We start from the raw sequence: 12,050 nt of genomic DNA on the forward strand, positions 1-12,050 counted from the left end.
CTGCTAAAGTTCATAGAAGTAGCTATTGTATTTTTAATGTTAAAAAATGGTCAGGTGCAATGGAATTTTTCTATAAAATTTGATCAAGTTTATTTAGGACATCAGATTAAGAAACTGAGTACTGTAACTGATTTATGAACTATGTTTTTGCTTCTCTCCAGAAGCAAAAATCTAGGAATCAGTTTTGTAACAGATGTATGCGACTGTACAAGTAATCCATGCAAACTGCTTTGCAGTTCTGAGTTTTACTCTGCATTGAATATGTGATGTTGCTGTAATCATTATGCCAACATATACCCAATATTAGGATGCATATACAGAAAAAAACCCCCAGGTGAACTGTTATGATTTTCCAATAATCAAGCTATTTAATGTTTCCTGTCATGTGTATGTTTCCTTTCTGACAAGTTGGATCTATACCTTCTAGACTTCAATGACTTTCTTTGTTTCAGTAAAAGCCAGCACTTCATCAGTAATATAGTATTAATCCATGATGGAATTGCAAGGCGTAGCACTATAATAGTGGCATGAATCTCCATCCTGTATTCCAGTCCCTCTGTGTCAGCATGAAATCAACCATGTAGTTTTATCCAGTCCCTTAGTTTAGCATGTTGTTGGTCCTGAGGCCCTACTTCTACTTGTGTTGCAACCATTGCCGTGTTCATTACCATGGAATATATTCACAGACCAAGCCACTGGCAGTCCAAGGAGCCAACAACAATGGAGATACATCACAGGTAAATGCTGTTTATTGGTTATTTTAAATATATTTACATACTGTACTGTCATGAGATACAGATGAAGAACAAGTAGAAGAATAATATGGGAGAATTAGTGTGATTTTATTAAAAGCTGCATGAAGTAAATAAAAATAATGATGGGAGTATAAAATGGTGGTTGCTTGGCACTAAATAGATAATAATGATAGTTTCACAATAGTATTTGTCAGACTACCTCTAGCAAGCTGGACTGGAAACAGATAAATTAGTATTTCAGAATACTGGAACTCTAATAAGTGGCTTCTACTAGAAAAGCAAACAACTATTATGAAAGAATTCCAGTGATTCCAATGTATCAAATACATATCCCAGTTATCATGAAACTAAGGTTCAAATTGTTGTGCCTCTTGTGACTTTGTGATGTAATGGTCTAGAAGCCACTTTGTTTGGGCAGAAGGGATGATGTCCAACTGACGTTTGGTACTGAAATGACCCGAGAGCAAGCTCTTAATCTGTGATCATATAAGAACCTGCTGTCATATATTTTCTGGAAAGAGATGTTTTTTTAGTGAAGATGTTCAAAACAAGTGGTATACCACAGCTGAAACTCAAAATTGTATAGGTGGAACATACATAATTCATTCAGACTTTAAAAACCTACCTTAAATGCTAAATATAATAATAGGATTTCTGTAAACATTACAGTGTCTTTAGGGAAAAAAAGTCTTTTTGTATCTAACTTGGTAGGATCTAGATTCTTTCAAGTAAAAACTGGTGGGATTTAAAATACAAAATGCTGAGAATTACTGCCTTAGTTCCACTTGTTGTACCTCTGAGGCTAAGGGCATCTGGAGAATAGCTTCATATATGATCTCAGTACCTGGACACATTAGTATAAAAGGAGGTATCCCTTCAGATACCTGGGTCCTATTCTGCTTTGGGGTTTGTTGAATATTTGCACAAATACAAGCGCGACAAGAATGATCAAGATAGATGAAACAAGGTGAGGTATTCTCAGTGAAAATATCAGTAGGCAATGGATCCTTGATAGCTCCAGTGAATCTGGTTGGTTGACTTTCTCTTATATTGAAATACATAATAAAGTTTGGCCCCATTGCATTTTACTGAATATATACATAGTGATAAGCTATAAACCATGATTTACAAACCACAGTGGCTGGGTTCATACAACACACACAAACACACACACACACACACACACACACACACACACACACACACACACACACACAGAGTATATAATTGTCTCCATACATCCTATTTGAAGGAGGTGTCTGAATCCTTCTAGAACCTCTAGTTTAATTTTGTGGTCTTGGACTGCTGTAAGGACGGGGAGTTGGAGATTCTGCCCAAAACACATAATATAAAACAGTAGTCCCCAACCTTTATGGCTTGGTAGGCCAGGGTTGGGGGACGAGAAGGGAACTGGCCCATGCAAGTGGTGGGCTGGCACGTGCGAGTGGAGTCCAGTTTTGGAAGTTAAGCTGCATGCACGAGTGCCAGCCCGCTGCTCTCACAGCCCACTTCTAAACCAACCATGGCCTGGTAGTGGACCACAGCCCAGTGGTTGGTGTCCCTGATCTAAAAGATGAATACAAGTCTGTGTCCTTCAAAGAGTCAAAGGTCTTTGAAAATGAACTAACTGATATTTCCATGGACTTGTGAGTCATTCTTTGTGCCTGGGAGTCATATTCAAGAAGTACCTGGGGCCAAAATAGGTAGTAAGTAGATCTAGAACAGCAAAATTGAGAAAGGCCAACATCTCTCCTGTCTTAGAAATATCATGTCAACCTCTTCTCTGCAAATAAACAGTAGGTTGTAACTGTCTTATTTAGGGACCCCTGGTGAATACAAGCGACTCCTCCAGTGAATAAAGCTTATTTCCTTCTGTCTGCTTCTTCCACTGCAAGGGGTATGTTCTTTCCACAGCTTCCTGCCATAGATCCTGATGACAGCGGTCGTATCTCCATCACTTTTTTCCGGCTTTTCAGGGTCCTAAGGCTAGTAAAATTGCTGAGCCGAGGAGAAGGCATTAGAAATTTGCTCTGGACATTTATCAAATCCTTCCAGGTAAGTACATCTTACTGGATTTGCAAGCTCATATCCAACTGAAGGAAAAATCCTGAAAAATGGGATTGGACTGGGTGAAATGGAAACTATAGCAATTCAACCCCTTCCAACTCATAGCTGAACTGCAGTTGTGGATGATCCTCAGATTCTTCTATACTTTATCCCCAGGCACTACCTCATGTGGCTTTGCTGATCGTAATGTTGTTCTTCATCTATGCTGTAATTGGGATGCAGGTAAGCAATGCAAATGAACATTTGCATTACCTTATTGGACAATCCACCCCTAAATCCCAGTTATAAACCATTTAAATGGACCTTAATGCAGGGGTATCAAACTGCCCGCCCACGGGCCGAATGCGTCACAACAAAACCACTCCCAGTCCATTGCTGGTAATGGGGAAAAAGCTCCAATACATTGCATGATGTCACGTGATGCCACCAGTTTGACATGTCTGCCTTAATGTAATTTCCTTACTTGGATTCTTTTTTTATTCTCAAACACTATTCCCCCTTTTCAACACATAAGTTGAAAAGTATTGTCAGGGCTATATGTCATTCCTGCCTGGACCTCCAACCTCTTCATCTTCAGCAATGAAGCCCCCTAATGGTCCCTTCCTTGGTCACCTCTTTCATCATGTGACTATTGGTAGCCCTTCAACTGACAACCATTCGTTTAATGACAGTTCGAAGTTACAATGGTGCTGAAAAAAGTGACTTACAACCAGTCACCACACTTACAACCATCACATCATCCCCATGGTCATGTGATCAAAATTTAGAGTCTTCCCAGGGGCTTCCAACAAGCAAAGAGAATGGGGGAAGCCAGATCATTTTATTTTATTTTATTTCAATTTAATGATCGCATAATTCATTTAATGACTGAAGTGATTAATGTGGGCCATGGCCAAAAAAAGATCATAAAATTGGACATGACTCATTTAATAGTTGCGCCACTTAGCAACAGAAATTCTAGCCCCAATTATGGTTGTAAGATGAGGACCACCTGTACAGAGATTAACCTGCAATGTGGGAAGAAAGCTGGAGACTCAGAGTGATTCTATTTCCACTGGCGAGTTTAATGTCACTTGGGATGTTCTTCAATAGGACTTGGGATATCTTCAGATGGGGAATCCTAGCATAATCCTTGGGTACTTATTTCTATCCTTCCCCCCCCCCGCCCTTAATTGTGTTTTGTGGAAAGTAAAAAGGTGAAAGAAACAGTAAAAAATATAGGAGAGTTACAAAGGGAAAATAATCCCTTTGTTTCAGAAAATGTGAGAAGATGATGGTATGATAGAAACATCACCTGGAAGCAGTTGCTGTTTCTTAATGGAGGATTGCAAACACAATTTTGCTTCCCTGAGAAATTCAAAGGGAAGCTTCTAGGCCATGGCTTTTACCATAAATGGAACCTCTCACAATGCACTCCCATGTTTTTGTTGCTTTTTCTTTCTCTTTTCCCCTTACCACAAAAAAAAAAATATTGTTCAGGTTGGAAAAGGGGGACCCAGATGTTTAAGTAAGGAAGAATGTCCAAAGAAGCCCTATGCCTAAATTAAATAGCTCAAGTAGAATTCAGTATGGGCAAAGCATCAGGGAATGGTCACAAGCTGCAAGGTTTTGCAGATAAGCCTCTGACAACAGCATGTTCATTTATAGATGTTTGGGAAAATTGCACTGGTAGATGGAACTCAAATAAACCGGAACAACAACTTTCAGACTTTCCCACAAGCAGTGTTGATGCTATTCAGGTCTGTATCATTTCAGCTTACTTGGTTTATAGCTGTGGGCCCACCTTATCTTGAATAGCCTTTCCTCCCTTCTTATTGGTGGCATCTCCTCTCTTGACAGAAGACCCTTTAAGATCCCCAAAGTATCATCTTCAAAAACGTGGCCCTGTGTACATTTTCTATAGATATCAAGGTTGATGTTAAAAGTTAGCATGAATGTGTGGTTGCTGTTCAAACAGAGCAGGCAGGAATAGGTTAGCTACACTTTTAAATTATGTGTTCACTTTTTCTGGTGCTGTAGGGGGCGTAGTTGTCATACTGGTATAATGAAATCACTGGAACTAATGGGCCAATTTTTCAAATGTGATTTGGGAGGCTTTAGGTTAGTTGGCTAAGAATTATCGAGATAGTTTAAATAGAATGGAGACGATGTTTGAATAAAACAATTCCTGTTTAAGGGATTAATTTTCAACAGTGCTATTTCCTACACTTTTCAATGCCACTGAACGAGCCAAATGTATACTTTGGTTTCCTAGTGTTTTGTGGTAGTGAATCTGCCGATTGGTGAAAAAAAATAATGTAATTTAATTTTAATTTTAATTTTATTGAATTTATATACCGCCCTTTCCCGAAGGACTCAGGGCGGTTTGGGGAGTAAACTCAACTGTAACTAAAACGCTAGGCTAGAACCAGGAGAGTACTAGTTCTGCCTTGGGTATGAAACCCGGTTATGTGACTTTGGGCCAGTCACCATCTCTTACTTAGCCCAATGCCACAGAGTTGTAACTGTGGGGAAAATAGAAGGAGGAAGACATATTGTGTTTGTTTGCCACCTTGCATTATCTATAAAAATAACAAAGGCAGGAGATAGATAGATAGATAGATAGATAGATAGATAGATAGATAGGTAGGTAGGTAGGTAGGTAGGTAGGTAGGTAGGTAGGTAGGTAGATAGATAGATAGATAGATAGATAGATAGATAGATAGATAGATAGATGATAGATAGATAGATAGATAGGATGGATGGATGGATGGATGGATGGATGGATGGATGGATGGATGGATGGATGGATGGATGGATGGATAGATAGATAGATAGATAGATAGATAGATAGATAGATAGATAGATAGATAGATAGATAAAATTATCCCAACTATCCTTGAGATTTTTCCCCCCAATTTCTTCCAGAACATTTGACCATGAATGAATAAATGAGAACTGCTATTGGAAAGGATAGTATGTATGAATGCGATTATAATTCCTGCAATTTAATTTAGAAAACATTAATCTAAAAAAATTAATCTTAATCTAAAAAATCCTGATTGATACTACTTTTAAAGAAGGTCAATTACATCCGTGAATTATTTTTATAATCCTTCTGGGTTAGGTTCACATATAATATTATACCTTGCCTTAATTTCCCCTTTTCTCTAGGTGTGCCACAGGTGAAGCCTGGCAGGAAGTCTTATTAGGTGCCAGCTATGGCAAGTTATGTGAGTCCGACTCTGACTCTGATTTTGCTCCTGGAGAAGAATACACCTGTGGTTCAGGCTTTGCTTATTTCTACTTTGTAAGCTTTTACATGATGTGTGCATTCCTGGTATGTTTTTTTCTTCCTTCTTTCTCATATCAGGCTGTTAAAGTATATTGTGTGCATCCAACATATATTTGCAATATATAGATAAATGGGGCATTATCAGAACAGGAAGTAAATGCAACAGGTGGAGTTCATTCAATTATTGAGTTATTCACAATTGAGGGGAAAAAATATTTGGACATTAACGATAGGTTGAAAGGAAGATAGTGCATTTATAATCATAATAATAATCCTATATAGGTAGATTAATAATTTAAGTGTGACATGCAATGAAAATGGTACATCATTTAATGCTCCTGATCAATCCAACCAACGTTCAGTTCAGTATTCTCCCTTTTGTTCTCCAGGTTTCCATGCCACATCCTCTCCCAAACAGATATTCCACGCTGTCTTGTTTCTGAGCATTCTCATTCTTATTGGGCTGTTTAGGTTTATTGCTCAGATTTCTTTTTCTACAGTTTTCCCCCTACTATTGCAAAGCTTGGGGTTCATTCCAGAATGCAAATACTTCCCTGTAACCATGTTGGTTACTTAGCCATCAGAACTTAATTCCTAAGTTCACATTTAATATATAGGTTTCTATCCCTATCCAATGCCACCCCCATGGTGCAGCTGAGGAAATCAGACTGACTAGATTCCAGTAAAGGTAAAGGTAAAGGTTCCCCCGCACATGTGTGCTAGTTGTTTCCGAATCTAGGGTCCGGTGCTCATCTCCATTTCAAAGCCGAAGAGCCAGCACTTGTCCGAGGACGTCTCCGTGGTCATGTGGCCGGCGTGACTAGACGCCAAAGGCGCACGGAACGCTGTTACCTTCCCACCATAGTGGTCCCTATTTTTCTACTTCCATTTTTACGTGCTTTTGAACTGCTAGGTTGGCAGAAGCTGGGACGAGTAACAGGCGCTAACTCTGTTAAGCGGCACTCGGGATTCGACCTGCCAAACTGCCAACCTTCTGATCGACAAGCTCAGCGTCCTAACCCACTGAGCCACCACGTCCCTTAAATGATTCCAGTACATTATAGCTAATGTGATTTGAAATGGAGACTTTTTGGCCTACAATTCTCATTTCCCGGGATTACACTATATCATGTTAATGAAATGTACATTAGGGGTCCTTGGTGCTCTCTGAGCTTACTTGTTTCCTTGCAGATGTTTCATTACCCAAATTAGGTAACATCATCAGTGCTGGTCTAGTTTGATTTGCAGTTTGATTTTTCTTTTCCCAGATGTCTTTGGGATGTATTCTGATAATGTTACCTAGTTTGGATCATGAAACATCTGCAAGAAAACAAGCAAGCTTAGAGAGCATCAAGGATCTCTCATGTCAAACCTGAGCTACAAATATTCTCCTTTATTAGAAATGTACATTACTTTCATTTCAAGGGTCCTTTTGTGTCTGTCATGTTGGAGTAGGTAAATCTGCTACATCTTCCAATGCCAGACTGCAGGGATTGCAAATATTGTGCCAAACCAAGTATTAAGGGTGAAAACAAGACCAGAAACAGACTGAGTGGCATTTTTTTCCACAGAACAGTGAAAGTTATATGGAAGCAGTGTATGTGATTCTATAGGCACTGTCTGGGCAGGTTTTTTTCTTGGTTTCATTATGTTTCAACACCTGCAAAAACTACTTGACCAGAGGTAGAATAATATATTTGTAGTACATGGCAGCTATTGCCAGTGTCTTCCTCACTGCTTCTAAGACATGAAAAACATGAAAAACAAAGGCTATTTTTTCCCCAGGCTGTCCCAGCTACTACACATAGTTCATTTCATTAAAAATGATGGCAGGCTGTTAAGATGTTTTCATAAATTAGTGTTAGGAACTGCTGACCACTAGTCTCCAGAGCTATTCATGGTCTATGATCCTCAATTCCACTGAAATGTAAACTTGACTAAACTGACCGTGGAGCCAGGGAATATTAGGTCACAGTTATCAAGATTAATTGACTTCCTTTGGTTGTGAAGGGCGATTAGAGGCCAAATCTGAAGTTAAAAAAAGGAGGGAAGTCTGCTTGCCTTCATTCCTTTTATAAGGCTTAAAAAGATTAGTAAAGCCTTGCTTTTATCTGTTTTATTAGATCAAATAATGTTAAATAGCAATAGCAGTTAGACTTATATACCACTTCATAGTGCTTTACAGCCCTCTCTAGGCAGTTTACAGAGTCAGCGTATTGCTCCCAATAATCTGGATTCTCATTTTACCAATCTCAGAAGGATAGAAGGCTGAGTAAACCTTGAGCTGGTCAGGATTGAACTCCTGGCAGTGAGCAGAGTTAGCTTGCATTACTGCATTCTAACCACTGCACCACCATGGTTCTTAATATTGCCCCCATGTCAGATTTCACATTTGTTTGAATTTTCTCAAATGTCCAGACACTTCCTGAAGCAACATTATACTGCAATAGAATGGCAACTTGGAATATTCCTTTTCTTCCCTCATTTAAATGTACTTCTTCAGTACATTTTAGAAAAGGAGGGTAGCCAAGTAGATCAAATGAAGCAGTTGGTCCTTTGGTTCTGGTTGCAGAATCAGACCCATGCAATGGGGGCAGCACTTTTGTCACTACCACCTTTTGCAACACTTAGAGAGAAGCTACTATTAGAAAAAGAAAGAAACTTGCAATCTGTGTTCTTAAAACTCCTTTTAACTGATAAATCCAACAATAGGATGCATGTCTGTCTTGGAAAAAGTGGGCTTTTTAATTCTGTCTTGGTGTAACTTATATTCTTTGATAGAGTAATTGGAAGCATTTAAGAAATGAAAAGTTGAGGATCATTATATTTATTTATTTATTTATTTATTTATTTATTTATTTATTTATTTATTTATTTATTTATTTATTTATTTATTGGACTTATATGCCGCCCTATCTCCCGAAGGACTCAGGGCGGCTAACAACAATAAAAAACAACAATACAAAAATTAAAAAAGAATTAAATAACAGCCCCAAAATAAATTAACTACACAGTTAAAAATTAAAACATATTTAAAAACCCATCATCAATCCAGGTCAGCCTGATGGAAGAAAAAAGTTTTGAGGTCGCGGCGAAAGGACCGGAGGTCCGGGGCCATCCGAAGCTCAAGGGGGAGTTGGTTCCATAGGGCTGGCGCTCCCACAGAGAAGGCCCTCCCCCTGGGGGTCGCCAGCCGACATTGTCTGGCCGATGGCACCCTGAAGAGGCCCTCTCTGTGTGAGCGCACTGGGTGATGGGAAGTCGTCCCCGGTAGCAGACGGTCCTGCAAATATCCCGGGTCTAAGCCATGTAGGGCTTTAAAGGTAAGTACCATTATCATTTGTGCTCATAAGAATATCCATTTATAATTATCACTTTTCTGCTGATGAACTAATTATTTAGGTTAGTTGGAGTCTAACTTGTGAAACCATCCAGATACATGAAAGCCAGAATTTATGGAAATGTTGTTTTATTGCCTGAGAAAAACAAGCCAGTTAGCTTTTATAGCACAGTCAAGGGTTTAATACTATGAATCTGTCTGATGCCAAAGAAAATTTCTTGATGATGGTTAGGATCCATTGTCTGCTGTCATCTTTCACCTAAAATGTGTCAATGCATTTCTCCTTAGATTATCAATCTCTTTGTTGCTGTCATCATGGATAATTTTGACTACCTCACACGGGATTGGTCCATCTTAGGTCCCCACCACCTGGATGAATTCAAAAAAATCTGGGCAGAATATGATCCTGAAGCCACGTGAGAATTTTTCTATTGGTAGATTGCTGTGAATTGCTTCACTGAAAATGAAAAGCAAGCTCAGTGGTTTTTTTTTTTTAAAAAAGTTATCTAAAATGAGCATCTGAAAGGTGTTCACTTATATATCTACAGGATAAGAATGGTGATACTTTTACTTTGCTTTCAGTCTATTTCAGCCTAAATGGAGAACGCTAATCATAAGACACTTTCTTGGGATACTTGCGCATTTATTTGCAAGTGTGTTTGTAATGGGAATATTAGAGGGATATAATAAAATGTAGTAACATAATCTAAGAGGGAGATTAAGATGCAATTTTATGTACTAATATAGATATTGGGCTAAATTTCCAAATTTTGTTTTGAGCATTCACTGCTGCCTATATGCTTAAAGTTTCCTGTTCAATCATGGAGTCCTCGGTGCTCTCCGAACTTGGTTGTTCACTCGCAGACATTTTATTACCCAACTAGGTAACATCATCAGTGCTACTGAGTGTGGTGTTTGATTCCTGTTTATATACAATAGGTTGCCTTGCCACAGATGATGGGAGTTTGCTTTTCTCCTTGATTGTTCCTTGATTAGGTCATTCTTTTCTGCTTGATTGTTTCTCTGCAGTTAATCCCTGCTTCTCTGAGTGTAGGCTGCTAGAAAGGACGTGCTCTGGTCTTTTTGTTTCTTCCTTGACATTTTTAATTTTAAAAAACCTTTCAGTGCACCAAGAACTCCACAGTTTAGTCCTGAGCTACATATAATTCTCTTCTGTTGGTTTCCTGTTAAAATGAATTGAGGATCCATTTGTTCACAAACAAATTTGCTAATCAATATTTTAAAGATAGTGAACAATAAATTTAGAATGACTAGCTGTTCTGGAGACAGAGGAAGTCCTGATTATTACTTTGCTGTGTTAGGTATAAAAATGGATTTTCCAAGAATAAGTATCATCAAGGACCGTTCATGGAATTATAGGTGTTCAATATCCTTTGATAAATAATTCTTCCTACGAGTTATCTTTCACAAGTTATATTTTTATATCACCAAAAAAGCATGTGTTTATCATACAGTGAAGTGCTGCAAACGGCAATGACTGGGTCTGCATTAAATGCTGATTCAAACAAACCATGTTATGGCTTTGTGGGATGTGTGAACCAAATAATGCCGTTTCTCAATCTGCTTATATTGTTTTATTTGCATGACACAATCAGATTTGTAAAGAATATCAGTCTACAAGGCTTGAAAGGAATTGAGAGATTCCTGGAGTTTGTATAGCTGATTTTGATTTGCTCCACAGGAAAAATTATCAGCTTCTTCCAGGAATGCTTTTTGACACATACTGTAGGTCATGGACAATGCTAGCTGATCAAAAACCTAAAACAGAAATGTGTGCTAATTCACTTCGATTTTTTTTAAAAAAAATGCCAAGGGGATATTAAATTGTGGCCTTTGCCTTCTGAATTAGAGTTCAAAGTTCTAGTTTTTGCATCGTATGTATAAAATATGACTACCTTTTGTTTTACTTCAGGGGTCGAATTAAGCATCTAGATGTGGTAACTCTGTTGAGACGAATCCAGCCTCCCCTAGGGTTTGGGAAATTTTGTCCACACCGTGTAGCTTGCAAGGTAATTGGATAACAGAGAATATTTCCTTATCAATGATTAAGGGCCTGGAGACAAAAACATATGAAGAACAGTTGCAGGAATTGGGTATGGCCAGTCTAGAGAAAAGAAGGACTAGGGGGTGACATGATAGCAGTATTCCAGTATTTGAGGGGCTGTCACAAAGAAGAGGGGGCCAACTTATTTTCCAAAGCACCTGAAGGCAAGACAAGAAACAATGGATGGAAATAATCAAGGAGAGAAGCAACCTGGAATTAAGGAGAAACTTCCTAACAGTAAGGACAATTAACCAGTGGAACAGCTTGCCTTCAGAGGTTGTAGGTGCTTCACCACTGGAGGTTTTGAAAAAAAGGCTGGACAGCCCCCTATCTGAAATGGTATAGGGTCTCCTGCTTGAGCAGAGGGTTTGACTAGAGCAGGGGTCAGCAACCTGAAACAGTGAAAGAGCCACTCAGAACCGGTTCCCTCACAAAAGGAAACACTGGGAGCCGCAAAAAAATGTGTGCACATGCGCGTACATGCGCGCATGTGCAGAACAGGGTTTGACTGAAGACTGGAGCCAAGGCAAGATATGCACCTACCCTGCA

At 38.9% G+C, this 12,050-nt stretch overlaps 1 protein-coding gene across 1 annotated transcript in view; it reads left to right on the forward strand.

Annotated features, from left to right (window-relative positions):
* CACNA1S (calcium voltage-gated channel subunit alpha1 S) overlaps window positions 1-12,050 on the forward strand; it is a 73,410-nt gene that overhangs the window by 48,752 nt on the left and 12,608 nt on the right. Inside the window, exons 29-35 of the mRNA XM_081322268.1 lie at window positions 687-737; window positions 2,670-2,810; window positions 2,979-3,044; window positions 4,470-4,561; window positions 5,976-6,141; window positions 9,725-9,852; window positions 11,370-11,466. Of these exons, the coding sequence (XP_081178394.1) occupies window positions 687-737; window positions 2,670-2,810; window positions 2,979-3,044; window positions 4,470-4,561; window positions 5,976-6,141; window positions 9,725-9,852; window positions 11,370-11,466 (741 nt within the window). The remainder of the gene's footprint in view (window positions 1-686; window positions 738-2,669; window positions 2,811-2,978; window positions 3,045-4,469; window positions 4,562-5,975; window positions 6,142-9,724; window positions 9,853-11,369; window positions 11,467-12,050) is intronic.

Source organism: Vipera berus, assembly GCF_964194415.1.
Source record: "Vipera berus genome assembly, chromosome: 3".
Lineage (NCBI taxonomy): Eukaryota > Metazoa > Chordata > Lepidosauria > Squamata > Viperidae > Vipera > Vipera berus.